The 26,152-nt window shown below is 67.5% G+C and overlaps 2 protein-coding genes across 2 annotated transcripts; one reads left to right on the forward strand and one right to left on the reverse strand.

The window, feature by feature from the left end:
* Positions 1–3,405: 3,405 nt before the first annotated feature.
* On the forward strand, positions 3,406–7,669 carry PHOX2A (paired like homeobox 2A). The gene is made up of 3 exons (XM_055803260.1): positions 3,406–3,686; positions 4,956–5,143; positions 7,221–7,669. The coding sequence occupies exons 1-3, from the start codon at positions 3,467–3,469 to the stop codon at positions 7,653–7,655; spliced, it is 843 nt and encodes a 280-aa protein (XP_055659235.1). The 5' UTR covers positions 3,406–3,466; the 3' UTR covers positions 7,656–7,669.
* Positions 7,670–9,962: 2,293 nt separating this feature from the next.
* INPPL1 (inositol polyphosphate phosphatase like 1) lies at positions 9,963–25,768 on the reverse strand. The gene is made up of 28 exons (XM_055803261.1): positions 25,562–25,768; positions 21,075–21,138; positions 20,330–20,480; positions 20,094–20,214; positions 19,882–20,019; positions 19,713–19,803; positions 19,371–19,460; positions 18,340–18,438; positions 17,987–18,137; positions 17,648–17,754; positions 17,283–17,385; positions 16,996–17,192; positions 16,513–16,630; positions 15,317–15,413; positions 15,076–15,214; positions 14,891–14,990; positions 14,722–14,810; positions 14,552–14,633; positions 14,358–14,447; positions 14,129–14,242; positions 13,945–14,033; positions 13,754–13,841; positions 13,501–13,656; positions 13,341–13,425; positions 12,866–13,018; positions 12,048–12,780; positions 11,509–11,636; positions 9,963–11,179 (listed from the first exon to the last, which is right to left on the reverse strand). Exons 1-28 carry the CDS (start codon positions 25,720–25,722, stop codon positions 11,089–11,091), a joined length of 3,825 nt encoding a protein of 1,274 aa, XP_055659236.1. The 5' UTR covers positions 25,723–25,768; the 3' UTR covers positions 9,963–11,088.
* Between the last annotated feature and the right edge of the window lie 384 nt (positions 25,769–26,152).

A 26,152-nucleotide genomic window follows, 5' to 3' on the forward strand; every position in this document is an offset into this window, starting at 1 on the left:
AGCGATGGTCGCGGCGGCCAGAGGCCTCCAGTTGGGCTGTGCATGGTGTGGGACCGAAAGCGGGGCCGGCACCCACCAGGACACCCCCTCCGGTGCAAAATCCGGGGGTCCCCGTGGGGTGACAGGCGTTGGAGGGATGGGCATGATGCTGCGGGTGCTGCCTCTGGGCACCGGCTGCGTGTGGCCAATGCCCACGACAAAGCTGGGACGTGAGCTGTGCGGTGGACATGGCTGTCCCCAAAGAGGGCTCCAGAGGCGCCCCGACCCACCTGGGCACCCGCACACAGCCCCTCGGGTCCCGGGTGGCCCCCAGAGCCCAGCAGGATGGAGGGATGGGGGTCCCTGTCCCAGTTCCTCCACTGTGCCCAGCCCTCCCTGCTGCCATTGCCACCCTTTCAGGGGGAAGGGGCGGGGGGAGCAGCCTGTGCCCCCACCCCGTCAGGCAGTGCTGGGGACAGCTGGGCGCCCCTGCTGCTAGCACCCATCTTCCTTCACCCGCCAAAATCAGGAGGTATTGCCCCAGCTCCCACGGGAGCTGCGGGACGCACGGGGGGGGGGGGGCGGTCCCAGGCCGGGCAGGGTCAGGGCACCCCCACTCACCCCCCATCCTGCTCCCCACCGCCTACCCCCCTTGTCCCGCTCCCTCTCCTCACTCCCTTCACCCCCTCATCCTCCTCGCGCCCTCCCCCCCCTCCCCCGCCCCCGGCCCGTTCTGCCCCTGGCTCTGGGTAGCAATAGCAGCAGCTCCTTGCGTGGCAGATTGCTGCCTAATTAGTTTAGAGGGAAAACTTAATTGAATTAACTTTTTCACAACTCCAGCAGCCTGACAGTCGGGGCTCTCGCTCAGCCGCCAACCTCCAGCCCCGTGATCTAATTAACTTGTTTAGCAACCTGCCCGCTCGGCCGGCAGCTGGGGTGGGCGCGGGTGGGAGCACCCACCGGCCCCGGCCCGCAACCACGGGCGTCCCCAGGGTCCCATCGAGGGACCGGCCCCGCACCTGGCCCAGCCGGGTGGCCCCGAGGGCTGTTCCCGGTGAAGGGAGCCGGGAGCGGGGGGGCACCGGCTCTGCCCTGCGGGACTGGGGTCGCGTGTGGGGCGGGATGCGGGGGGGGAGATGATGGGGCAGGACATGGGGTAGCACATGGGACAGTGTGTGGGGCAGGACATGGGGCAGGGAGGCTGGGCAGGAGATGGGGTAGCACACAATGGGCAGGATGTGGGGCTGGACGCGGGGCCAGATACAGAGTGGGAGATGGGGGGAGTACGAGGGGCAGGCGATGGTGCAAGGTGTGGGGCAGGATAAGTTCTGGGCAGCGCCCCAGGACGGCGCGGACCAGTGCCGTGAGCCCCCGCCCCAGCCCTGTGGCAGCGTGGGGCTGAGCCCCGTGGGCAGAATTGATCCCGCAGGACCTGGACGGGATCCGGCCTTTCCCCCGGGGCGCGGGGGGCTGGTGCCCACCGGGAGGGCAGCGAGCCCCCCCCTGCTGCGCTGGGGCACAAAGCCCTTAGCTGAGCGTAATTAGACTTTTAAATCCTCTTTAGTGAAAGTGTTTGTCTTGAAAATGTCTCAAATCCCCCCCCAAATCCCCCCACGTCCCCCCTGCATCGCCCCCCCCCCCGGTGCCGCTGAAAGGGGTAAAGCCTTTGCGTGGCCCCAGCGGGCGGGATGCGGCGCTTTGAAATTCATCCAGGCTGCAAATTGGACGGGGGGGGGGGCAAAGAGCAGGGCCCCCCCAGGGAGAGGAGGGGAGGTTGAGCACCCCCCCCCGCTCCCCCCGTACACCCACGGACGGCGGGGTGCCCTTGCTGCCCTCCTGCCATGCCCAGCCCCTCAAGTTCTCCCCCCACCCCGGGACAGGGACCCCCGTGTCTCCCCCAGCCCAGCCGGGCCCACGGTGGGGACCCTTCCCCGGAGGGCACCTGTGAGGGCAGCAGATGCTGGGGGGGGGACACTGGGGACATCGGGGTGGATGAATGGAAGGGGCCAGGAGGGGGGTGACCCGTGGGGGACAGGGACTAGCTGCTGCCTGTCCCGTGCTTGGGGGCCGCGGCCCCTCGCTCCCCGTGCTGGCGGAGCCCCCCGAGGAGGCAGCTCTCCCCGAGGCCGGGGGTCCCCTGGGTGGGGGCCGGAGGCCGCCACCCCCGCGGGGCACCGCAGGGCTCCCCCCCTTCCCTGGGGTCATCACGCAACGCCCCCGGCATGGCTGGGGCTGAGAATGGGCAGGAACCCAATCAGAGCTGTGGGGTACAAAGGGGTCCCCAGCCCCACTCCCCAGCTCCACGGGACCCCTGCGAGGGGCAGGGGTGGGGGTGTCTCCAGACACAGGGGCTGCGCTGGCTGAGGGGCACCCCCCGCCCCAGCTCTGCCATGGGATGAGGGACTGCCCCCGTGGGGGGGTGCCTGGTGGGTCTGGGCACCCTGGGACCCCCCCTCCCCGTGCTGCTGGGGGGGATCTGGGGATGGGGGGCAGCAGGGAGGGGGGCGGGGGTTGGGTGGGGATGGATCCAGGAGGCACAGAGGAATGGGATGGGAATCGGGATGGGATGGGATAGGGATTGGGATGGGATGGGAACTGGATTGGACGGGGTGGGATGGGACAGGATGAGGATTGGGATGGGATGGGGTGGGATGGGGATTGGGATTGGGATGGGATGGGATGGGATGGGATAGGGCTTGGGATGGGATGGGACTGGATGGGATGGGATGGGATGGAATGGGGACTGGGATGGGATGGGGATTGGGATGGGATAGAATGGGGACTGGGATGGGACGGGATGGGGTGGGGTGGGATGGGATGGGACTGGACAGGATGGGATGGGATGGAATGGGGACTGGGGTGGGATGGGACGGGATGGGACGGGATGAGGATTGGGATGGGATGGGATGGGATGGGATGGGATGGGATGGGATGGGATGGGGTGGGGATTGGGATGAGATAGGATGGGATGGAATAGGGACTGGGATGGGATGTGTTGGGGATTGGAATGGGATGCGGTGGGTGGGGTGGGATGGGAACAGGGAGCAGGATAGGGCTGGGGACATGGAGCTCTACCGGGCCGGGCCCCGGGGCCGCTGGAGCCGGGGGGCGGCAAAGGAGCCGCCACCGCAGGCAGGGCCGGGCCCCCCGTCCGGGGCCGCTCCCCCCCGCCCGCCCCGACGTGCGCGGCTGCCGGGGCCGGGCCTGGCCGGGGGTGCGGGCGCCCACGAAGGGTTAAGGGCGGGGGGCGGCGGCCGGGGGGGGGGGGGGAGCGGCTCCGCCCGCTCCTGCTGCGCCCGCCGTCCCCGGGAGATATTGTCATGCAAAAGCCCCCGGCGAGCGCAGCCTTTGTCCGCCGCTCCCCCCGTCGGTATATTTACGGGGCGCGGCGGCCCGGGGCGGGCTGGGGCGTCGGATGGCGGGGGCGGGCCGGGGGCCGGCGGGCAGGCGGCGGCGGTAACGGGCGGGCGGCAGCCGGGGCCGCTCCATGTTCGCCATGGACTACTCCTACCTCAACTCCTACGACTCCTGCGTGGCCGCCATGGAGGCGTCCGCCTACGAGTTCAGCCCCTGCAGCCAGGCCGGCTCCTTCCAGTACAGCCCCATGCGGGGGGGCTTCGGCACCGGGCCCGCCTGCCCCCCCCTCGCCTCCGCCAACTGCGCTCTGGGCGCCCTGCGCGACCACCAGCCCTCGCCCTACTCGGCAGGTAACGGACCCGCGACCCCCGGCTCCCCGCGCCCACCGGGGCACCCCCACCTGCCCCCGGCCCCGCCCCGAGCGGTCCTCGCCATCGGGGCCCGCGGCCGTCGGGACTCGGTATCGTCGGTGCCCGGTACTGCCCGTTCTCGGGGCCGTCGGTGCCCGGTACTGCCGGTTCCCGGGGCCGTCGGTGCCCGGTATGCTGTCAGAGCTTGGTACCGTCGGTTCTTGGTACCGCCGGTGCCCGGTATTGCTATTTCCCGGGGCCATCGGTGCCCGGTACCGTCAGTGCTCGATGCCGTCGGTTCCCGGGGCCGTCGGTGCTCGGTACCATTGGTGCACGCTGCCACCAGTGCCCGGTACAGTCGGTTCCCGGGGCCGTCGCTGCTCAGTACTGCCGGTACTCAGTGCCGTCGTTGGCCGCTGCTGTCGGTACCTGCTGCCGTCGGTGCCCAATGCCGCCGGTGCTCGGTACTGTCAGGGCTCAATGCCGTCGGTAACCGCTGCTGTCGATGTTTGCTGCCATCAGGGCTCAGTGCTGCCGGTTCCCGGTACCGTCGGTACTGGCTGCCGGTGGCGCCCGGTGGCAGCGGCGCCCGCCGCCGTTAGTCCCCGGTACCGTCGGTGCCCGGTGCTCGGTTCCCGGTCCCTCAGCGGTGCCGGGCGGGCGCCCCGTGCGCGACCGCAGGGTCCCCGGGGTCCCCGGGACGGCGGCGGCCCCGGAGCGGGGCTGGACGGGGGTCGCGGCCGCTGGGCCCCCTCTCCCCGCTCCGCTTTCGTTGCCGCCGCGGATGCGCTGCCCGCGGACGCGCCGACAACGAAGAAGCCGTCGGACGGTACCGGCCGCCTCCCCCGGCCCCGGCCCCGCATGGCGCTGCCTTCCCCGGCCCCACTCCCACCGCCCGGGCCCCGCCGAGGGGGCGGCGGCGGCAACGAACGAACGAACGGGATCGGGGGGCGCGGGGAGGCAGCGCCCGAGCGCCGCGGCTGCCCTGCCCGCCCCGCCCGGTGTCCCTGCCCGCTGTGTCCCTGCCCGGTGTCCCTGCCCTGCCCGGTGCGTCTGCCCGGTGTGTCCTGCCCGGTGTGTCCCTGCTCCCTGCATCCTGCCCGGTGTGTCCAGCCCGGTGTGTCCCTGCTCCCTGCATCCTGCCCGGTGCCTCCTGCTCACCCTTCCCGGTGGGTGTCTGCCCGGTGGGTCCCTGTGCCCCTGCCCGCCGTGGCCCTGCCGGTCCTGCCCGTTATGCTGGCCCCGCTCACCCCTCCTCTCCCTCCCCAGTGCCCTACAAATTTTTCTCGGACCCATCGGGGATCAACGAGAAGCGGAAGCAGCGGCGGATCCGGACGACGTTCACCAGCTCCCAGCTGAAGGAGCTGGAGAGGGTCTTCGCCGAGACCCACTACCCCGACATCTACACCCGCGAGGAGCTGGCCCTCAAGATCGACCTCACCGAAGCCCGGGTGCAGGTGAGCTGCCGGGGGGCACAGTGGGAGCCTGGGGCGGTGGGGGCTGGGGGCTCCGGTCCCACCAGACTGCACAGACAGGCAGCTGCAGCCCACCCGTGGGATCCTCACGTTGGGGTCAGGTTGGGGTAGCAATGGGGACCCACCGCAGGATTCCAGCATGGGGGGACCCTCCCCCACAAGGATCAAACGCATTCCTGTCTTTTCCTGGTGCTGGGTGCCCTGGCTGGGACCGGAGCGTTTCCCCATGTGTTGCCCGGGCAGGTCCCTGGGGATGGGATGGGATGGGGGACAGGGAGGGGGCCGGGACCCAGCTGCAGTGGTGAGGGGATGGGATGCGGCAGCGCCGTGTGGCCGTGCTGTGGGTGCAGCTCTGCTTTGCTGGGGGGGCTCAGCCTGGCTGCCGGCAGAGACAGGGGGGCTTGGTTCATGCCACAGCACCATTGCGCTGGGACCCATCAGCAACGATTTATTCCAGTCTGAAATGTGTCGAGGTCGGGTGGGTTTGGTGAGAGGCTGTGGGGGATGGAGACTCCCCCCTTTGTCAGCGCAGACCCGCCTTTGTCGGTGCAGACCCCCGGTCTCGCTGTGGGGAATGGCACCGGGTGGGACAATGTCCCTTGGAGCAGCGGGCTGAGGGTCTCCGTGGGCAGTGGGACCCCTGCAGAGAGGGGGACATTGCTCAGGGTGAGGGTTCAATGGGGCAGGTGACGTCCCACAGCAGGACCCATTGTCAGCCTCCAGCCCAGCCGTGGGATGCATGAGGATTGGGGTGGGGGTCCCCGTCCGGCTTCAGCCCCAGCTCAGCTCTGGGTTTGGGTGAAAACTGGGTGGTGTGAGGCAGCTCCTGCCCCCCCAGCACAGATCCGGGCACCATAGGGGGAGTCACTTTGTCAGCACACAGGGGAAAAAATAAGGTCCCCCATGTCCATGGGTGAAGGGCAGGTGCTCAGTGGGTGCCACGGGGAGATGGGACCATGCCGGGGTATGGGGGGCCATGCAGGGATGAGGGGGGCTGGATAGGACTGGAGCAGCAGGCACGTCATGGGTAAGGGTAAGGGAGCGCTCCGGGTTTGCTCTTGGGGTGTGGCTGCCTGCTGTACCCCGAGCCGTGGTGACCCACAGCTCGGTGATGAGGGAGACGGCTCAGGACCGGCCACCCTGGGTGCCTTTGGTGGGTCCCACTGTGCCCCAGCCCCCTCTCTCCCCCTCTGTGGGTGCCAGCAGTGAGATCCATCTCCAGCAGCATGCCGTGGGGGCAGCAGTGGGAGATGCCAGCATGGCAGAGCCAGCACCCGTGTCCCTGACACCCCAGGGATTGTCTCGGTCCCTCAGCCACCCCACAGCATGTCCTTGTACTGAGCACCAGGGATGTTCTGCGGGTGACAGGCCCCCGGGACCCCCATTCCCCCCCGTAGCATCCCCCAGTGCCGTGGCACAGCCAGGGGATATGGCGGGGCTGGCAGCCGCCCGCAGGCAGGATGGACGCCGCAGCACCACAGGGACCCACAGGGCTGTGGGACAAAGGCCTCCTGCGGCTGGGGGTGGGACGTGGTGGGCCTGGTCCTGCGGGGACACCACTGGCAGTGAAGTGGGGGTGCCCACAGAGCCGCGGCCCCTGGCTGGCACTTTGCGGGGCCATGTGCCACCGAGCCCTTGCCGCAGAGGGGGGTCCCAGGCAGGGACAGTGAGGGGGGCCGACACTGCGGTTGGTGCCATGGGGAAAGCATGCGCTGGGGGGCACAGGCTGTATCGGGGGGCTCTGACACCGGTGAGATGCAGGCAGAGGTGCAGCACAGGCTCCGGCAGTGTCCCTCAGCATCGCCGGTGCCCATGCCACAGCACTGCGGCGGTGCCAGGCCTGGCCTCAGCACCCCAAAGCCTAGCTGGTTTTAAATACGCTGCCCCCTTCCCAACGCTGTGGAAAAAGTTTTGCCCATGGGAGTGGGGTGCTGCACCCTGGGGTGAGCTCCCTGGCACAGGGGGCTGCAGAGCTGCCTGACCCCATGAGTTCCCCGAAGCCCTGGGGACGGTGGCACAGGGTCCTCCTGTCCCCTCCCGTCCCCTCCGTCCCCTCCAGGTCTGGTTCCAGAACCGCCGAGCCAAATTCCGCAAACAAGAGCGGGCAGCTAATGCCAAGGGTGCCAGCGGCACCGCCGGTGGCACTGGCAAGAAGTCAGAGCCGCGCTCTTCCTCGGAGGACGACGAGTCCAAGGAGTCCAACTGCAGCCCGACGCCTGACAGCACGGCATCCCTGCCCGCCGCCGGCAGCCTCGGCAGCCCTGGCAGCAGCCTGAGCCCCAGCCCTGGTGCAGGGCCACCCATGGGACCCGGCCATCCCCCCCAGACCCTCAAGGCGCCCATTTGGCCCGGTGTGAGCACCAGCAGCGGCACCACCAACGCCGCCGACCTGCTGAAGGCCTGGCAGCCTGCTGAAGCTGTGCCGGGACCTTTCTCCGGCGTCCTCTCCTCCTTCCATCGGAAGCCCAATGCCCTCAAGACAAACCTCTTCTGATGTGCCGGTCGCTGGTTCCGGCTGCCCCGAACCCCCTCCAGCCCCCCACCGCTGCCCCACGACCCCCGCCCGCCGCGCTGCTGCTCCCACCATGGACCGAGTGATGATGGTCCAGCAAACAGCTGCTGGCGGGGAGATGGACTGGGGACCCCCAACCCTTGCCTGGCTGCCTGCACCTGAGGGGGCCATGGCACCCCCACCCTCTCCCAGACCCTGCACTGGTGGGACAGACCCAGAGCTGGGGGCAGCCCCCACCGACGGCACCCACCGGCACCACCCGGCCATGGGTGCTGTGGAGCCACGGTGGTGTCTGGGGGGGGGGGCAGCAGCCCCTGGCCCAGCTAGCATGCCCCATGCATAGCCACTGCTCCGGCGTGCTTTTAGGGGGGTCTCGGTGCACCCCAGGGATGGGGGCAGCTGTGGGGCTCCCCATGGCACTGAGGGTGCTCTGGCATTGCAGTGGCCCCCCCCAGGACATCCTTCCATGCTGGGGGTGAGGAAGCACTTTAGGGATGGGGTTTTTGGGGGGGCCACAGGGTGAGCAGCGCCAGGGAATGTGGCAGCAAGAGCCTCTTTGGTGTGGGGAGGGGTTGATGCCCCCTCAAATCCTGCCTGCATACAGGGATTTGACCGCCCCAGCAGCATTCTGGCCCAGTGGGACTGGAGGAGAATCCCCCGTGGGGTGCCATGATATTTTGGGGAGCAAATGCAGGACCTGGGCTTTGAGCTCCCTGGCCACACCAAGGATGCTGCCAATGGGGACGAGGTGCCAGGAACTGCCACCATCTTGCTGTGCCAGGGCTGAGCCGCCCTGGTGATGCTGCAGCTCGCCTGGAGAGGGGCTGCCATGGGACGGACCCCCCCTCCCCCCGAACAGCTGGTGGACCCCTCAGAGGAGCTGCAACCCCTCCCCAGCTGGCACCACAGCACCGGGAATGGGATGGGGGCTCCCACCAGAGCTGGCATGGCTGCAGCCTGCGTTGCCCCCGCCATTGGCACATCACCCCTCAGCAGTGACCTTGCAAAGGGACCTGATGGGGGGCATGGGGTGCAGCTTAGCCCCTTGCGCCCACCGTGCCGATGCTACCCGTGCCGGTGGGCTTTGCAGTACGGTGAGCATCAGCATGGCCATGCCTGCATCCCTGTCTGTGTGGTGGTGGCGGTTGGACCCTGTCCCTGTCTCCATCACCTCCCCACTGAGGGTCCGTGTGGTATCCCCCCCTGCCCCCACTGGCTGAGGTGGGTTTGGGTTTCACTTTTTTTCTTTTTGTTTCTTTTCTTTTTGTTTTTTTTTTAACCGTTCTGTAATTTATTGACCCCATTTGCAAATGACACTAATCCAAATAAAACTTAATTTATTGAAGATGCTGCCAGCCCCCTGCCCTCACTGCAACCCCTCCCCCCAGTGCTGCTGGTAGGTGCGGGGTCTGCACAGCCCCCCCCCCCGCCCCCCCGAGCCCCTCTGTGCTGGTGAGGGACCCCCCCAGGCGATGCCAAGGGTGCTGCAGGCTCCCATCCACAAGCCCTGCTACCTTTTGGGTGTCCACCCCTCCATCCTGAAAGTCCCCAGGGATGTGGGGTGGCACCCAGCGGGCAGCCCCTCGAGGCCGGGGCAATGACAGGGGTGCCCCACACAGCCCCCTGGGCCACTCGGTGCCCTGGGGGGGTGATGGAGCAGGTCCCCGAGGCACCAGGATGGTGGTGATGAGCAGCCCTGGGTGCAGTGAGGGGAGGTGGTCTGGGGGCCAGGGGCATTCATCTTCCCAGGATGGGCAGGGAGTGGGCAGGGGGCTGCAGGGTGTGCAGGCAGGGTGCTCAGCACAAGGGAGCCCTGGGGATGCAGTGTTGGGGTGCTGGGTTGAGGTCCACAGTGGGTGTGAGGGACGGGGGGCACTGTGTGTTGGGGACCAGGGGGATGGGGGCTTCGAAACAGGGCAGCAGGAGAGTCCCATGCATGGCCTTGCTCCTTGGGAAGGGGACAGAGGAATGGGTCCCCACTGTGCTGGGACCAGCACAGCCAGCCTGGAGGGTCCTTGACCATGCTGGCACCAGTATGGCCAGCCTGGAGGGTCCCTACAGTGCTGGGACCCAGTTCTTCATCTTGGTTCCTCATCCTGCCCCCCTCCCATGCATCCCCTGGTGCAAGGTGAGAGATGTACAATGACCACGGCATTGAACATTAAAAAAACCCCAATAGCTCATGATTTAACACAATCCACCAAAACACGGAGCACAACACGACGGCATTTTTAGTAGGATTAAGTACACACCAAACGCCCTGTTAGGGGATTGGGGGGGGAGGGGGGGGGGGGTCCGGCCCATCCTTCATCTCAGTCAGAGCGGCAGTAGCAGGGCCTGGACAGGGGGTCTGGGGGTGGGGGTGGGGTTGAGGAGCCAGACTGGGGGTGGGCATCACCCCCCCCCCCCCCCATCACCCCTGGGGCGCAGCCCACGGGGACTGGGAGAGCTTGGGAGGGTCACCCCAGCAGGGAAGGTATGGCTAGGGGATCCCCATGCCGGGTACCCCCACCCTGGGGATCCCCCCGAAGAGCACTTGGTGAGGGTGGGGGCTGAGCACCCATAGGGGGATCTGGGTAACAGCCCCACTGCCACCGAAGGCGATGCAGCCCCCGGGAGGGGACGGATCCAACAAGTACCTAATGGACAAACTGGGAGCTGGGTAGGGGCAGACACCCCAGAGGCACCAGTGGTGGTGAGAGGGGGGGTGGGTGAAGGCACTGACCCGGCTTTGCTGTGGTGGGACCCCCCAGGTAAGTTTGGGACCAACAGGGTAGGGACAGGCACCTCAACCTCCAACCGGTGTCGTCAGTGGTGGGAGGCAGAGCGCCCCCCCCCCCCCCCCCCCCATCCCATTCTTTCTGGTCCCACATCCCAGCTCGGGCCCAGCCGGACATCACAAAGGCACTTGGGTTGAGACACAGCTATGCTCAGGGCCTCCTCCTCCTCCTCTTCCTCCTCCTCCCTGGCTGCGAGGGGCCACGGTGGGAGCCAGAGGTCCCTGGGGTTCACCCTAAACCCCCCCCTTCACCACAGAACCCCCGGGCCCACGAGATGAATGCTCATCCCTTCTCTCAATAAATAAGAAATAACTTAAACAAGGGGAGGCCCCATTGGTGGGACCCCCCCCCCTGAAATTGTCTGACCAGGACCCGCCACCCCCCTGCCCCCCCAAGTCCTTGCCCACCACCATTGCCCAGCACCCGGGGTGGGTTGGGAGGCAGCCACGGGGGTCCCGGTGCTCCCACCAGTGCTGGTGACGACTGCTGCTGGTGATGGTGGGATGCATGGATGTGGGATACGCGGCCGTGGGATGCAGGATACTCTGCCGTGGGATGTACAGGTGCAGGATACCGGTTGCAGGATGCCGGCTGTGGGATGCGGGATGCTCGGGCCACGGGATGCCTGGCTGCAGCTACTTATGGAGCTGGAGGCTCTCCAGGAGGACGCGCTTGTGGCCGGGGTCCAGCACGCCAGCCTCCTCCAGGTCCTCCTCCGTGATGTCGCTGTGGAAGGGGCACATGCATGGGGCCCGCTGCCCCTAGAGGGTTAACCCCAGCCCAGGCGGGGACCCTCCTGGCAGGTGTAGGACACCCTACTTCCCCCCCAACAGCTCCACACACACACACACACCCCCGCCATGGGGCTACACAGCCCTGGGGAGCAGCAGGGACCCCCTGGGGCATCAGGTACCCCCCTCGGGGGTTTCCCTAGGGCAGGGTGCCCCCACCCCGGCACTGCTGGGACCTCCTGGGGAGGACACTGACCCACTGGGACTGGCAAGGCAGGGCTGAGGGGTCCCTGGGGGGGCATCCCGGGGAAAAGGGCTGCTTACCTGAGGAATTCCAGGTCGTCCCAGCCGTTGCGCACCAGCCCCTCCTCGTACCGCTCCAGCCCCAGCGCCCGCAGCCACTCGCCCACGCCGGGCACGGTGCCCACGCCACGGCCCACCTGGCACAGTGCCTGCGTGGCAGCATCCGCACCATCAGCCCTGCATCCCTCCAGCCCTGCACCCCAGGATGGGACCCCCCTGCATGACGGAGGGTCCCTTCCCAGGGCCAGCAGCCATACCCAGACCCCCCAACTAGTCCCAGCTAATCCCCGAGGCAGGGGGTGCGGGCAGCCCCTGGCCCCAGAGGTGTGGGACCAAGCAGGATGGGTGCCCAGCCTCTCCCCTTCCTGGCTGGGGTTTGTGCCCCCTGCCACCCCAGCTCTGCCCCACAGCCTGGCAGACACCAAACCACCGCTGCATCCCGAACACCAGTGCCTCCCACCTCCATGCCCCCCCGCAGGTCCCCCCAGAGGGAGCCCCGATGGAGGGCACCGGGGGGGAGGGGGGTGCCAGCACCCTGACCCCCACCCCGCAACACCCACCTCCTCAGCCAGGTCCTCCTGGATGCTCTCCCGGATGGAGTGGGGGGGGAAGGCGAGGGGGCGGCCATAATCAGGGGGCAGGCAGCGGGGGGGCAGCTCCATCCGCCCTGCCTTGGCCAGTAGTGGCGGCGGGGGGGCCGCCCTCCCCTTCCCACTGGCATAGTCCACCTCGCTCAGCGTCTTCGCCATCTGCAGCACTGAGCAAGAGCGGTCGTCCAGTAACCCCCCCGCCGCAGGCAGCCCCCCGGTAATGGGGGTCCCACCGGGCCCCTCCAGTGCAAACCCAGCCCCGGCAGCCGGCGGGGGCCGGGGGTGCAGCTTGGGGGGGGGAGACTCGCCGAAGGCGGCCCCACCGGCAGCCGCCCGCGGTTTGGGCTCTTCGCGCCCGGTGGGCACCGGCACCTCCTTGGCGCTGCCGTAGAAGGGGCCGGGGGGCAGCTCCAGCTCCCGTGGCAGCGGCGGCGGTGGGAAATCGGGCGGCGGCAGGTTGAGGGTGCCGCCATCCTCATCCGAGGAGCTCTCCTCGCTGCGGCACGCCAGCTGCCCAGCTGAGGGGTGCCGGCGGCGCTCAGGCACCACCAGCTGCACCTTGGCCTTGGGGGCAGGGGGTTTGCCGGGGTCCCCCGGCACCAGCAGCTGGTGCGGGACCCCCTCCAGCACGTAGTACGCCGGGTTGTTGAAGCTGTTCTTCAGCGGCCCCGCCGCCGGCTCCAGTATTGCCTCTACCTTGGACCTGTGGGCACGGGGGGAGTGTGGCACCCCTGGGCGCAGGGGGAGCCAGCAGGTGTCCCCCAAAGCGCTGCCCATCCCCCCCTTACCGGCTCAGGGCAGCCTCGTCCCTCGCGGTGCCACGGTGTGGTGCGGGCGGCCGGGGGGCCAGTGCGGTGCTGCCCTTCTCGGGGTCCTCTGGGACCTTCGCTGGGGCAGCAGCAGCGGGTGGCTCGGCACTGGTGGGCTTCCGCCCCGCTGACCTTGGGGAAACAAGAGGTGTCAGGTCCCCCACGGGGCTCAGCCCCCCCAGAATGGGGCTCAGCCCCCCGTGACGGGGCCAGCACCACCCCCAGAGGCACCAAGCCACCCGATCCTGACCTGTGCGGCACAGAGCCAGCACCAGGACTGTCGCACCAGGACTGTCGCCAAGCATGTCACGTACACCATCCTGGAGGGATGCTCGGAGCGATGCCCATGCTCCCATGGCACTGGGGGATGCTTCAGTCCCCCCCAGGACCCCCATCCCCCACTCGGGACGCCTAACCCCTGCTCCCCCACCCTGCTGAGCCCTGTCCCGCGTACTTGGCATAGTCCTGGTTGGCTCTGGCACCCAGCGGCACCCTCCCTTTGCCGGCCATCGTCTCGTCCTTATCGATGCTGATCCACTCTGCCAAGGGACAGAGACTCAGCAGGGGGTCTCCCATCCCCACCATCCCCCCCCCAGCATGGAGGGGGTGCTCACCGTAGAGCCTCTCACGGGTGCCCAAGCGCTCAGTGGGCACCCGGACCTTCATGGAGCCACGGATGTTGCCCGTCTCCTCGCCCCGGTGCGACAGGTAGGTGAGGAACTGCTGCGCTGTACTGCCGATCATCGACTTCAGGGCAATGACGCACTCCCCTGAGGGTGGCAGTGGTGGGGGTCAGGGGTCTGCATCCACAAAGGACCCCCCCGGGAGGGCGGCGCCGTGCTGGGGGTAGCCAGCGCTGGCACTCACCGTAGGACTCGTAGCCATCGAGGGATTTGACAGTGAGCAGGAGGTGCTGGTCCTGCAGGTACTCGATCTCAGAGAGGATGGGCTTCAGCTGCAGGCAAGGGGATGGGATGCTGGCACTGGGCTGGGGGGTGTCTCCCTGCCTGCAGCCCCCTCCCTGTCACCAGCCCTGCCTGCCCCCGGCCCTTCCTCACCGTGGGCAGCTGCCGAGATGACCATTGCACCTTGAGGAAGTTGATGTTGTCGCTACTCTGGCTGTCATTCTCAAAGCTCTTCTTGAACTCTGCAGTGGTGGTGGGACATGGCACAGCCCCTGTCAGGCCCCTGGGAACCCCCTGAGCCCCCTGGGACACTACCACCCCCCATACCCACTCTCACCTTCCAGACAGGTGGAATAAAATTCGATGAAGAACTTGGTGCGACTGGCTGTCTTCACGATGGCCTCGATGCTCTCGAACTCGATGTACGCCTGCTCAGAGGACTTGGAGAGCCCTCCAGGGAGAGGCAAGGTGTCGGGACCCTCCCTCCCGGGATCCCCCCCTTCTCTCTCCAGGGAGAGCTGGGTGCTGCACAGAGGGGAGTGGGGTGACCCCTTGGGCACAGGCACCTTTTTTGGAGACGAACTGGGATGTCACCCCCACCTCAAAGGAGCCAAAAACGGGCGAGTGGTCGCTGGTGACGATGTCATCTGTGCACCCTGCAGCCAGTCACAATTGTGGGGGGGTCGTCAGGCTGGAAGGGCCCTTTCCCCAGAGTGGGGGGACAATAATGTCCTGGGGCAGGGGGACACACGCTGCTCACCATAGGCATTGCAGTTGATGTGAGTCTCAGGGTAGGACTTCCAGAGGATTCGGTCACACCAGGACGGTACATTGGTGCGGACCTGGCAGGGATGGGAAGCAGGAAGGGGAGGGGGGGGTCAGGCTGGGGGTCTCTCCCTGCGACCCTGACCCCCCCAGCCCAGCACCTACCCCCGTGGGCTTCTGCTTGTGCCACACATAGGTGTCCCGGGAGCCCCGCTCGTAGCGGTAGGTGGGGGGGAAGGTGATCTCCTCCTCGCCTGCATGAAAAGCAGCAGTGGGTCAGGACAGTCCCGGCAGCAGGGGCTGCCCCCCCCCCCAGACCTCCCGGAGCCCTCACCAAAGCGCAGGAAGACCTTGTGCTTCTCCTTCTCCAGGTTGAGCTGATCCACCTTCAGCAGCGGCTCCAGTTCCTTGCGGCTGATGTAGTTGAGGATCTCCTACAGGACAGAGGGGCTGGCACAGGGCTGGGCGGGGACACCCACAGCTCCCCCCGCCCCCGGGCCACATCACCTTCCCCCCCACCTGGATGTCCATGTCCAGGCGGTAATTGAGGTCCCCAAACCAAAAGAGGTGGGTGAAGCGCAGGGAGATGTCAAAGGAGCTCAGCTGCTTGTCCCCCAGCGAGAGCAGGCGCAGGATGTCCAGGTAGTTCTGGTTCCTCCTGCCGGGGACACACAGGGGGACGGGGATGTCACAGACAGAGGGACATGGGTGGCACAGACATGGGGCAGGCTGAAGCCCATCCTGGTGTGCGGGTGCTCACCGTGCTGTCTTCTCATTGCCAGAGGTGAGGTGGCAGTTGACGAAGCCAAAGGAGGTGCCGTTGAACATGAAGGAGACGCCCACGGCTCCCTTGTTCCCTGCAGGGATGTGGGACAGGGGCAGAATCAGGTGCCAGGACACACAGGCTGTCCACCCTGGGGGATGGGTACCCAGCTGTCCCCAGCTCCTGGTGATGGGGCACACTCCCCACCCAGACTGCCTGCACAGGCACCCACAGCCTCCCCATGCTATGCACACGCAGCCGGACCCTTCCTGTGTGACACACACCAGGCCCCTCCTCGTGCAATGCACTCACACTCAAGACTCCTCTTCATGCAACTTAAGTGCTTCAGAACCACTCCTTGTACAAGACATGCAACACCAGGACCCCTCCCCACACAAGGCACAAATGCCGGGACCCCTCCTCCCTGCACAAAGCACCCATGGTGGGACGCCTCCCTGTGCAACACGTGGACACCAAGACTCATCATGCAACGCACACACTGCAGGATCCCTCCTTGTGCAAGACATTTAATAGCAAGACCTCCCCGTGTGCAACACACACGTGCCTGGACCCCTCCTTGTACAATGCGTGTGCTCCAAGACCCCTCCTCATACAACATACACACTCCAGACACCTTCTGCGTGCAACACATGCAACACCGGGACCTCCTCCTGTGCAACACACATGCACCAGGACCCCTCCTTGTGCAATTCACACACACTGGGACCCCTTCCCATGCAACATACACACACACACAGACCCCTCCTTGTGCAAGACACATGCACTAGGCCCCACCTTGTGCATGCACACATGCTGGGACCCCTCCCTGTGCAACACATGACACCCAGACTCTTCCTTGTGTGATGCACGTGCTCCAGGACCCATCCTTGTGCAAGGTATGCAACACTAGGACCACCCTGTGCAATGCACACATGCCTGAATGCCTCCTCATGCAAGATGTGCTCTAGGACACTTCCCTGTGTGCTGTACACATGCCTGGACCCCTCCCCATGCAATGCACGCACACCAGGACCCCTCCCTATGCAACACACACAACACCAGGACCACCCACACACAACACAGACATACCAGGACCCCTCCTCATGCAGCATCCACCCCGATCTTGCATGCCCCAGTCCCTGTGAGCCAAGGCCACGTGTCCCCCCTGTGTACCTGACATCTCCAGCCCCTACCTAGGGTGTTGGCGATCCCTGTTTTGACACTGGAGGTGCTGACATGGCTGATGCGGTTCTCATGCTCTGGCTTCACCAGCACCACCACCTTGATGTTCCACAGGGACTGCATAGCCACCTGTGGGCCCATGGCCACCGTCAGAGTCCCGCTTCTGCTGGGACACACCGGGGAGCGGGTCCCTGTCCCCCCATGCCACAGGTGCCAGGGAGCTGGGTGCCGGGTGCCCCTTGGGTGCTCCTGTGGGGGTGGCTCCTTGCAGAAGCTCCCTCCTGCACCACAGCCTCTCCCACCAAGGGCTGTTCCCCAGGGAAACCCACTGCCACCAGCGCCCACACCACCACGAGACCACCCAAAACACCCAGCGGCAGCAGAGCCGCAGCACCCGCAGCCTCCCCAGGAGCCAGAGAGATGCTGAGCATTGCCCATCTCCACCACCCACCGGTGTCTGCATCCCACAGCCCCCAGGCCCCCCAGGTTCCTACCGGGCGGTACTCAACCTCCGTGAAGTCCTTCAGCACGGCGCGGAGGAAATCTACCCACTCCTTGTCCCCCAGGGAATTCTCCTGGGTGCCGAAGACGTAGATGTCGTGGGGGATGGTGACAGTCACCTCATCCAGCGTCTTGCCCAAACCCTTGGAGGTGAACCATGATGTGATGCTCTTGGGTGGGGGCACGCTGCCTGCGGCGGGGCAGGGGGAGCAGCACAGTCAGGGGGGGACCCTAGCGGCTTGGTCCCCACCCCCAGCAAGACCCCCCCAGCCCCGCTCACCCATGTTCCAAGTGCCAATGAAGATGGAGATCATGTCGGGCTCATCCTGGTGGGAATGTTTGTTCTTCATCAGCTGCAGGAGCTGGCAGAAAGCCTCCCGCTTCTGCAGAGAGGGGGGCGGTGAGCGGGGACAGAGGGGCTCCCCACGGCCCCCCCAGCGCCCGTGACTCAGCTCAGCCAAACACAGCACCTGTCGGGCACGAGGGACCGGGCAGGGACCACGCTGGGGACACCCCCCAGCCATCGGGCACAAGCACTCAGCACCCATCCACAAGCCCAACGGGGGTCCAGGGGTTAAATCCTGCACCCCCCCATCCCTACAGGGGACCAGTTTTCCTGCCTGGTCCCAGCAGAGCACAACCCACCCGGGCGCTGACGAAAACGAAATCCTTCCGTTGCGTTTTATCCTTTTCCTTCTCGAAAACGATGCCCAGTTTGTTCTGCACCCGCTGCGACTTGATCAGCTGCCGAACTGGGGGAGAGCAGGGACAGGCGGTGGGGGGTGCTGAGCTCTGGCTGGCCACTGTGCCCCACCCCCCCCGGCTCTGGGGGATACCCAGGGTGGGGGGACACCCAGGGTGGGGATAACCAACTGCTCTCACCCCACCACCCAGCCCCATAGGGGCGCTCCAGCACAGTCAGCCCCAGCACCCACTTCAGGGTGCTGGGCCACCGCCCCGGCCACCCGCCGCCCTGCCCCTCACTCTTGTCATGGGTGAAAGTGTTCCAGTCCTCCTGGGAGTCCTTCTGCTTCTTCAGCACCACCAGCTTCCCCCCCTCCACGTCCACGCTCAGCGTGTACTTCTGCGACTTGCCGATCTTGGTCAGGTCCCCCAGGGTGACATCCAGCTTCACCTGCGGTGGGACACCAGGTGCCACAGGCTCGGCGGGGGGACACAACACCCCCCACACTCAGCTCCTCCTCGCCCAGGGACACCGAGAGGTTTGAGCCCTCGGTGTTACACTGGCTGCATGCGGTTGATGCTGCAACAGCCCCCCAGGGGACCCTTCAACCACGGCGGCTGGAGGGGGGGTGGGATGACACACACAGACTCACCTCGAAGGTCTGCACCGGGATGCTCTTGGCCTTGCGGGAGAGGGGCTGGCTGGGGGCGGCGGGGGCAGCCGAGCTCATCTCCTGCAGGGCTTTCAGCGCCTGGCAGAGCCACCGCTGGCATCAGCCAAGCACCTGCAGCACCCAGCCCCCCCTGCCCCATCAGAACCCCAGACCCCCAGCTACACCAGACCCCAAGCCCCCCCAATCCCCCCAGACCCCCCACTTCCATCAGCCTCCCCTGTTCCACCAGTGCTCTCAGTCCCCCAGCCCATCCAAGCCCCCTCAGCTCACCAAGAAGACTCCCCAGCTCCCCCAATCCCACCAACCCCATCACCTGCCCCGGAGCCCCACCAGCACTCCCACCCCCCCCCACCTCCATCAGCCCCCCCAATACCACCATCCTCCTGTCCACCCAGTCCCCCTAGCTCCATCAGCCCCACAGCTCACCAAACCCCTCAATCTCCCCAGCCCCCCCACCTCCATCAGCCTCCCCTGTTACACTGGTGCTCCCAGATTCCCAGCCTCCCCAACGTCCCCCAGCCCTCCAAGCCCCCCAGTTCACCCAGCTCCATCAGCTGCCCAAGTCCCACCAGCACTCCCAGCTCCCCCAATCCCATCAGCCCCTTCAATCTTCCCAGTCCCCCCAGCCTTACCAGCTCAATCAGCCCCTGCAGTGCCCCCAGCTCCATCAGCCCCACCAGCTCACCAAGCACCCCAATCCCCCCAGCCCCCCCACCTCCATCAGCCCCCGCGTTCCACCAGTGCTCCCAGACCCCCAGCTCCATCAGCCCCCCCAGCCTACCAAGCCCCCTCAGCTCCATCAGCTGCCCCAGAGTCCCACCACCATTTCCACCCCACCAACCCCATCAGCCCCTTCAATTCCCTCCCACCATGCCCCCAGTCCCCCCCACCCCCAAGGTCCCCTCTGTGCCCCAGCACCACACAGATCATGCCCTGGCCATACCCCGGTGCAGGAGCCAGCACAGCACACCCCCCCGGCGGGACCCCCAGCCCAGCCCCTCTGGCCTCACCTTCTTCTCAATGCTGGAGAGGAAATCCTTCAGCACGGATAGCTTCAGCACCAGGCTCTCCAGTTCCTGCTCCCCGCTCTGTCCCGCCGTCTGAAACCCCACGGCAGGTCACAGCTGGCCCTGGCCCCACTGCCACACCGCAATGGGACCCCAGATCCACCCCAGCCCCCCGGGATGGGCAGGACCCCTCCCAGCACCATGGGCCAGGGTAGGATGGGTGGGTGTTTCCCCAGTGGTGGTCCCACCACGGCACAGGTTGCCACGTCAGGTGCATGGGCACAGCGGCCAAGGTGGGGGTGGGGGGTGGGGGGGTGGCATGGCATGTCCCCATGTCCCCCTCACCTGCTGCAGGATCTTGGAAACGGTGGGAGAGCTCTGCTGGTCAAACACCTTGGAGAGGATCTCCAGCCCCGCCAGCACCTTGTCCACCTCGCTGGGGAGGGAGAGAGGAGCAGGCTCAGCAAGCGGCATGGCCGGCATCCCAGTGCCCACCCCAGCGCCCGGCGCCCACCTGTGCAGCCTTTTGCAGGAGGTGACAAGGGTCTTGTTGAGGTGGGGGAGGCTGCTGGCCCCCCCCTTCACCGCCTCCAGGTCCAGCGAGTAGCTGCCCTTCAGGTACTCGTGGGAGATGCTGCTGAGGCCATTGGTGCTGCGGGGAGGAAGGCCGGAGGGTGAGGGGCTGGCAGGGACGGGCAGGGGACGGGCAGGGGTGCAGACCCTCACCTCTCTGCCGGCCCCTCCAGCACGGCCAGCCCCAGGCCTGTGGGGCTGAGCCCTGCTGAGGTGCTGGAGAAGCTGGTGGAGCCAGAGCGTGGCGGTAATGGCGGCTTCTCATCCTCTCCATCTGCAAGGGGCAATGCGAGGATGTCAGGCACAGCCCACTCCCCCCCCCCCCCCCACTTCCCCAAGGACTGGGGGTCCCGGGAGCCCATCTGGCTCCCCGGCTCCCCCTGCCATACCCGAATAGTCCCGGTCCTCCGTGTTCTCCTTATCCTTCTCCCTCTCGACAGGGAAGAGGAGGGTGCAGACCAGCCCCTGGTTGGGCTGCAGGTACAGCGCGATCAGCTCGCTCAGCGTCTTGAAGCGTCTCACCTGCACCCCCTGCGACGTCTGCGGGGACACGGGCACCCTCAGCACCCGCTGGCAGGGTCACCCAGCACCCCCCATCCCAGGACCCCCAGGCAGGTACGGGGGGAAGCTCCAGGGGGAGCGCGGGGCACGGTGCCCATGGCACATGGCCGCAGCGGCAGGGCGCAGGCAGCGCAGCCACCCTCGGCCTCCTCCCTCCCGGGGGCGGCTTTTTCCTGCCTGCCCGGACGGCACAAAGGGGTTTCTGTTGCTCTAAAAATACTCGGCGGCGCCGGCCAGCCAAGATGGGCGCTGCCAACCGCCCGGCCGTGCTGGAGAGCCGGGCACGCACGTGGCGCAGTGCCGAGGCCAAGCTCCCAGCCCCAAGGGAGACGTGGGGGCTCCTGGCACATACAGGGGGCTCGGGGCTATAAATGGGTTGCTGCACCTACCCAGCACCACCCCACCCCCCGCACCCACCAGCAGGAGCCAGGGGCAGGCTGGGGGGGTTCTGGCACCCCAATCTTCTGCAGCTTGCACCAGGACCCCCCTTGCCCCCTAGAGAGGGGGAGCCCCCGCTCCCACAGAGCCAGGGGGGTGGCCCATGTCACGGGGAGGGGGGGACACACTGCCCACCTGCACAGCCAAGAAGTCCTCCTCGTCAGGCAGGATGCGGTAGGTGTGGACGTGCTTCTGGAACCTGCGAGCAGCCGGGGGAGCATCAGGCAGAGGATGCTGGGGGTGGGCAGCAGTAGCACAGCCCCCACACAGCCCCCAGCAGCCCAGGGGGGACACCAAACACCCATCCTGTGGGACCCCCATGCACCAGCTGGGCACGGCAAGGAGCTCCGGTACCGCTGTTAGCTACGGCATGCAACAAGCTGCAAGGTCTCAGCCCCGCTCCCACAGTTAAAAGCCTCCAGGATGGGTGCTGGGGGTCCCAGATGGATGCTGGGGCTGCCAGAGTGACACCCCTCTTGCTCCGAGGGGGACCCTACGATCAACACCCCCGTGTCCCCAGGCAGTGCTGCAGCCTGCCCCATGCCATGCAGCGATCCCAGCTCCAGTGCCCATCGGTGTGCCAGAGCGGGTGTCCCCTGCCCGCACTGCAGGCAGGAGCAGGCAGGAGCAGGCAGCCGCTGGCAGCCGGGAGGCCAGGAAGTAATTTATTTTTCAATGGAAGCTCACAGGAACCGGGGACACAATCCCGGGGCAGGGGGTGATGGGCGGCGCTGAGAGATGGGGTGCTGATGCCAGCGGGCGCGCGAAGCAGGACCAGGACCCCGAGCACATCTCGTCCCTGTCCCCTCTGCGGCAGACGGACGTTAGGAGCTGGGGACCCCTGGCACAGCCAGACCTCACGCCCCCCTCCCCGGGTGCCGACAGCAGGGACTGTGGCTCCTGGGCTGGCCCCCGGCCACAGTGCTCACAGAGGTCACTGTGAACACAGAGGCAGTTGTCACCATGCCAGAGCCACCTGTCAGCTTGGCTGTGGTGTCCCCTGCTCTGGTGGCACCCCCCTGCCACCATGCCATGCATGGAGGGCATGCCACTTCCCACAGTGCTGGGTCCCCTGGTGTCACTCTGCTCTCCACAGCACTGTGATGAGTCCCCTGGTGCCACCCCACTTGCCATAGTGCCAAGTCCCCTGGTGCCACCCTGCTCCCCATAGCACTTCGTCCCCTGGTGTCACCGCATGGTACCTGGTCCCCTGGTGCCAACCCACGGCAATGGGTCCCCTGCTGTCTCCCTGCTTGCCACAGCACTGGGTCCCTTGGTGCCACCCAGCTCCCCATGGTTCTGGTCCCCATGCCCCCCCTTCCACCCCTCCCAGACCCACAGTGAGCGGGGGCACAGAACAAGCATCCTCCCATGAGCTCCAGAAAGGGGATCCCCCATTTCTGCCCCCCGTTACAGGTACGACATACCCCCCCAGCTGGCATTACACTCCTGCTGCACCTGTGCTGCTCCTGGGGGACCCAGTGCCCAGCCAGGGGTCATGGGGGGGCATGGAGAACCCCGCAGCTGTGGGGGGCTGAATGGGAATGTGCTATGAGGGGCTATATGGGACACCCCGCTGCGGGGGGTAAGGGGGTGCGTGTGGGAAACCCCTGCAGGGGTCCCTAACGCAACGCAGTCCTGGAGGGGTCAACAGGGGACACCCCAAAGTGGTGTCAGAGGGCTCTGCATGGAGCTGCTGGGATCAGGGCGGGGGGGGGGGGGGGCAGCACAGAGACCCCCAGCTGGGAGGAGGCACAAGGGGTCTCTGTGGCAAGCCCTAAAGCGCAGCTGGGGGCTCCACAGTGGGAACCCCAATGGAGGAGTGATGGGAGGAACACGTGGAGAACCCCTGCACAGGGCCAGTATGGGGAACCCTGAACTGGAGGGGAAAGGGGGGGGCTAGCAGGAACCCCAGCTGGAGGGGAAGCATGGTGCGGGGGCTCTGTGGGTAATCAGGGGGAGCTACAGGGCTCCTGGGCACTGGGGTTGGTGCAGAGGACCCCAGCTGGAGGGGCGCCGGGGGGCTGCAGGGGACTCCCATGGCGACCATCCTGTGGGGGCCGCCCCCCCGGCTGCCCAGCCCCACACCGCTTGCGGCTGCGGTTGGTGAGTAACCCCAGGGGGCCGGGGAGCTCCGCGCTCACGCCTGGCTGCCGGCACAAAGAGCCATTACGTGGGAGCTCAGCCACCGGTGAGCGGGGCTCCCTGTCGGCATCCTGCCACGGCCCCGCCGGCACAGTGGGGACCACCCACCCACCCCCTGCCCCACGGCTGCCCTCAGCCCCCAGAGGTGGGGGGCACCCACCACCCTCCTCTGCCATGTGCTGACAGCGGGGTGCAGGCATCCCAGCGAGGGGGGCACCACGTGCCTGCCAGCACCACCCCACCGCCATCACCCCCATGAACCAGCAGAGCTGGGATGGGGGCTCTGGCCCCCCACCCTCCCACGTGACACCACACGGTGGGACCATCCCCACCAGCGCTGCCCACCAACCAGCGACGCCAACATGCTGCGGGTGCCACCACCGTGTGCTAGCACCGCTGGCTCTGGCGAAGCCCTGGTGTGCGTGGCCAGCCCGGCAGAGGCCACGGCGCGTCAGCAGGAGGGTTAAAGGAAGAAGGCGCTCGCTGCCGGCATCCCAGCGCAGTTCCCCTTCCTCCTCCTGCCCCCGCAGCTATTTTTAGCCGCTGCCATGGGCCCAGCAGCCCAGGCCACCCCTGCCTGGCCATCCCTGCGGTGGGACTGCGGCACACTCCTGCCCACCGCCCAGGCAAGGACCCCCACCGGTCCTCACTGCAGCAGGGTTCAGCGCAGCCATCCCTCTGCTGAGCTTTGCCCCACTGTGTGATCCCAGCCCTCGACACGGCCACACAGCACCAGCATGGAGCTGGTGGTGGAGGCCAGAGCTGGTGACACCCGTAGCCAGGCCTGGTAGCCTGCCAGGGCCAGCAGCGTGGGGCAACACCAGCCTCCGAGCCAGCCCTGTGGCGGGGATGCCACGTTACCATCACAAGCACTAGGCCAGACAGGGGGAGACATCGGAACCCCCTTACCCAGCCACCTGTGCCAAGACCCTGGCTGCAGCCCCCTGCCACCCACCAGGTGCCCCTATGTGTCCCCCAGCCCTGTGTCACCAGCGGCTGCTGGTATTCACGGGGGTGAGCATGCTCCCCCTGCACCGTGTCACTGGTGCCGTGCCCCCTGTGCCACTCGCCACCCCAGTTTCACAGTGGGGAGCTGGTGGCTACAGCCACGCTGTGGCCATGTGGCCAGGAACCTGAATTTGCACGAGCCACTGGCTGCGGGGAAGGAGGATGGTGCCACCATGCAGGCTGCACACCTCGCACCAGCACGGCACATGGCACAGCCCTGGGCAGGGCAGGCTGGCTCGAGGCGAACTCCTGGTTTCTCCCTCCTTTGCCATAAGGAGCCAGCAGCTGCCGGCACCCACAGGCTCTTTGGGGAGCGGAAAAGCCTCATTTCGAGGTGCCCTCGCCACCGTGCCTCACCGCCTGCCCCGCAAACCACATCAAGGTGCTGGTGCCGGCGCAGGCAGCCAGCCCCAAGCGGAGCCAGCGGCACAGCCCAGCAGCACCTGGGCAAGGCACTGAGCCGTGCTGCCAACAGGCCAAGGTGCCACCAAAGCCCCAGGGATGGCAAGGTGGCCTGGTCCCCAGGGCCACCACATGCGTGATGGCACAGCCACCAGGCAGGGGGTGACAGCACCCCCAGGGCTGTCAGCACCCACCCACGGCCTGGCACCAGCCACCAAGCCCCGCAGCATGACCCAAGGGGACAGCGCTATCACTCCCCAGGCATGGGGGCAGAACCTTCTGAGTGAGCGTCTGGGACCCCAAGAGTATGGGGCAAGGTCCAGGCCCCCATTCTCACAGACCCCCGTGGTGGCAGGGTGGGTGTCCCGCCCCCCCTGGAGCCAGCTCTGCTCCCCACAGTCCCTGTCCCCTGTCACTGCCCTGTGTCCCCCAGTGCCTGGGGACCCCCAGTCCCACCCAATCTATCAGTGCCTGGTCCCCCAGCCCAGAACAGGTGCCAGCTCCCCCAGCGCCCTGTCCCCTAGCCATGCCAGTGCCTCCCTGTACCCCCTGGGTCTCCTTGTGCCTGTCCGTGTGTCCCCTCCAACTCCCACCTATGACTATGGGCACCCACTGCCCGTCCTTTCCCCCCCCCCCAGCACTGCTGCCCCCCGTGCTGAGCACGTCCCCCTGGGACACAGCAGGTCCCCCCTGTGTCCCACGCATGCCTGCTGCCCTCTGGGTGCTGGTGGCCCCCAGTGGCCCCCCCAGTACCCCAGAAGTGCTCCCCCAGATCCCCCCTGGTGCCCTCCCAGTACTCCTCCAGTGCTCCCCCAGACCCGCCGCACAGCCCGTACTCCCAGCAGGCACAGCCTGTTCCCCGGCACGCCCCCGGAGCCCATCCCGGTCCCAGCGCCCCCTCGGTGCCCCCGGTGCCGGTGTCCGCACTCCCAGCAGGCACAGCCCGTTTCCCGTGCCCCCCCCGCCGCGCCCCCCGGTGCCGGTGCCAGTGCCCGTGCCCGCACTCACAGCAGGCACAGCCCCCCCGCGCCCCCCCGGTGCCCCCCGGTGCCGGTGCCCGCACTCACAGCAGGCACAGCGCGTAGGCCCCCGCCACGCTCTCGCTGTCCCGCACCAGGAAGCTGCCGTCCCGCCCGGCCCGCGCCAGCTGCTCCTCGGCCGCGGCCCGGCTCAGGTCCCGGTGGTACCAGGGCGGCCCCGGCCCCCCCGAGCCCCCCGCGCCCGCCATGCTCCGCCGCCGGGGCCGCGCCGCGGGGCTGCGCTCCGCGCTTGGCGGGGGGGGGGGGGGAGCGCCGGGGGCGGGCACCGGGAGGGGGCGGGGAGAAGCGGAGGGGGGGCGGACCGGGGCGGGCAGCAGGCGGGGGGGGGCGACCGTGGGCACCGGGGGAGGGGGGAGCGGGGGCACTGGGGAGAGACCGGGGGAGGGGCGAGCGCCTGCAGCGGGGGGGCGAGCGGGGGCACCGGGGAGAGACCGAGGAGGCGAGAGGGGCCACGAGGGGCGCGCACCGGGGGACGGGCGGGGGCACGGGGCAGGGCGGGAGGGGGAGAGAGGCAGCGCGGCAGGAACGTGGAGCGGGGGGGGGAGCCGGGCGGACGGGGGGCTGCAGCGGGGGCAGGACCGGGGCCAGGGGCTCAAAGCTGCGCGGTACACGGCCGGG

Source organism: Falco peregrinus, chromosome 4 (assembly GCF_023634155.1).
Source record: "Falco peregrinus isolate bFalPer1 chromosome 4, bFalPer1.pri, whole genome shotgun sequence".
Taxonomy (NCBI): domain Eukaryota; kingdom Metazoa; phylum Chordata; class Aves; order Falconiformes; family Falconidae; genus Falco; species Falco peregrinus.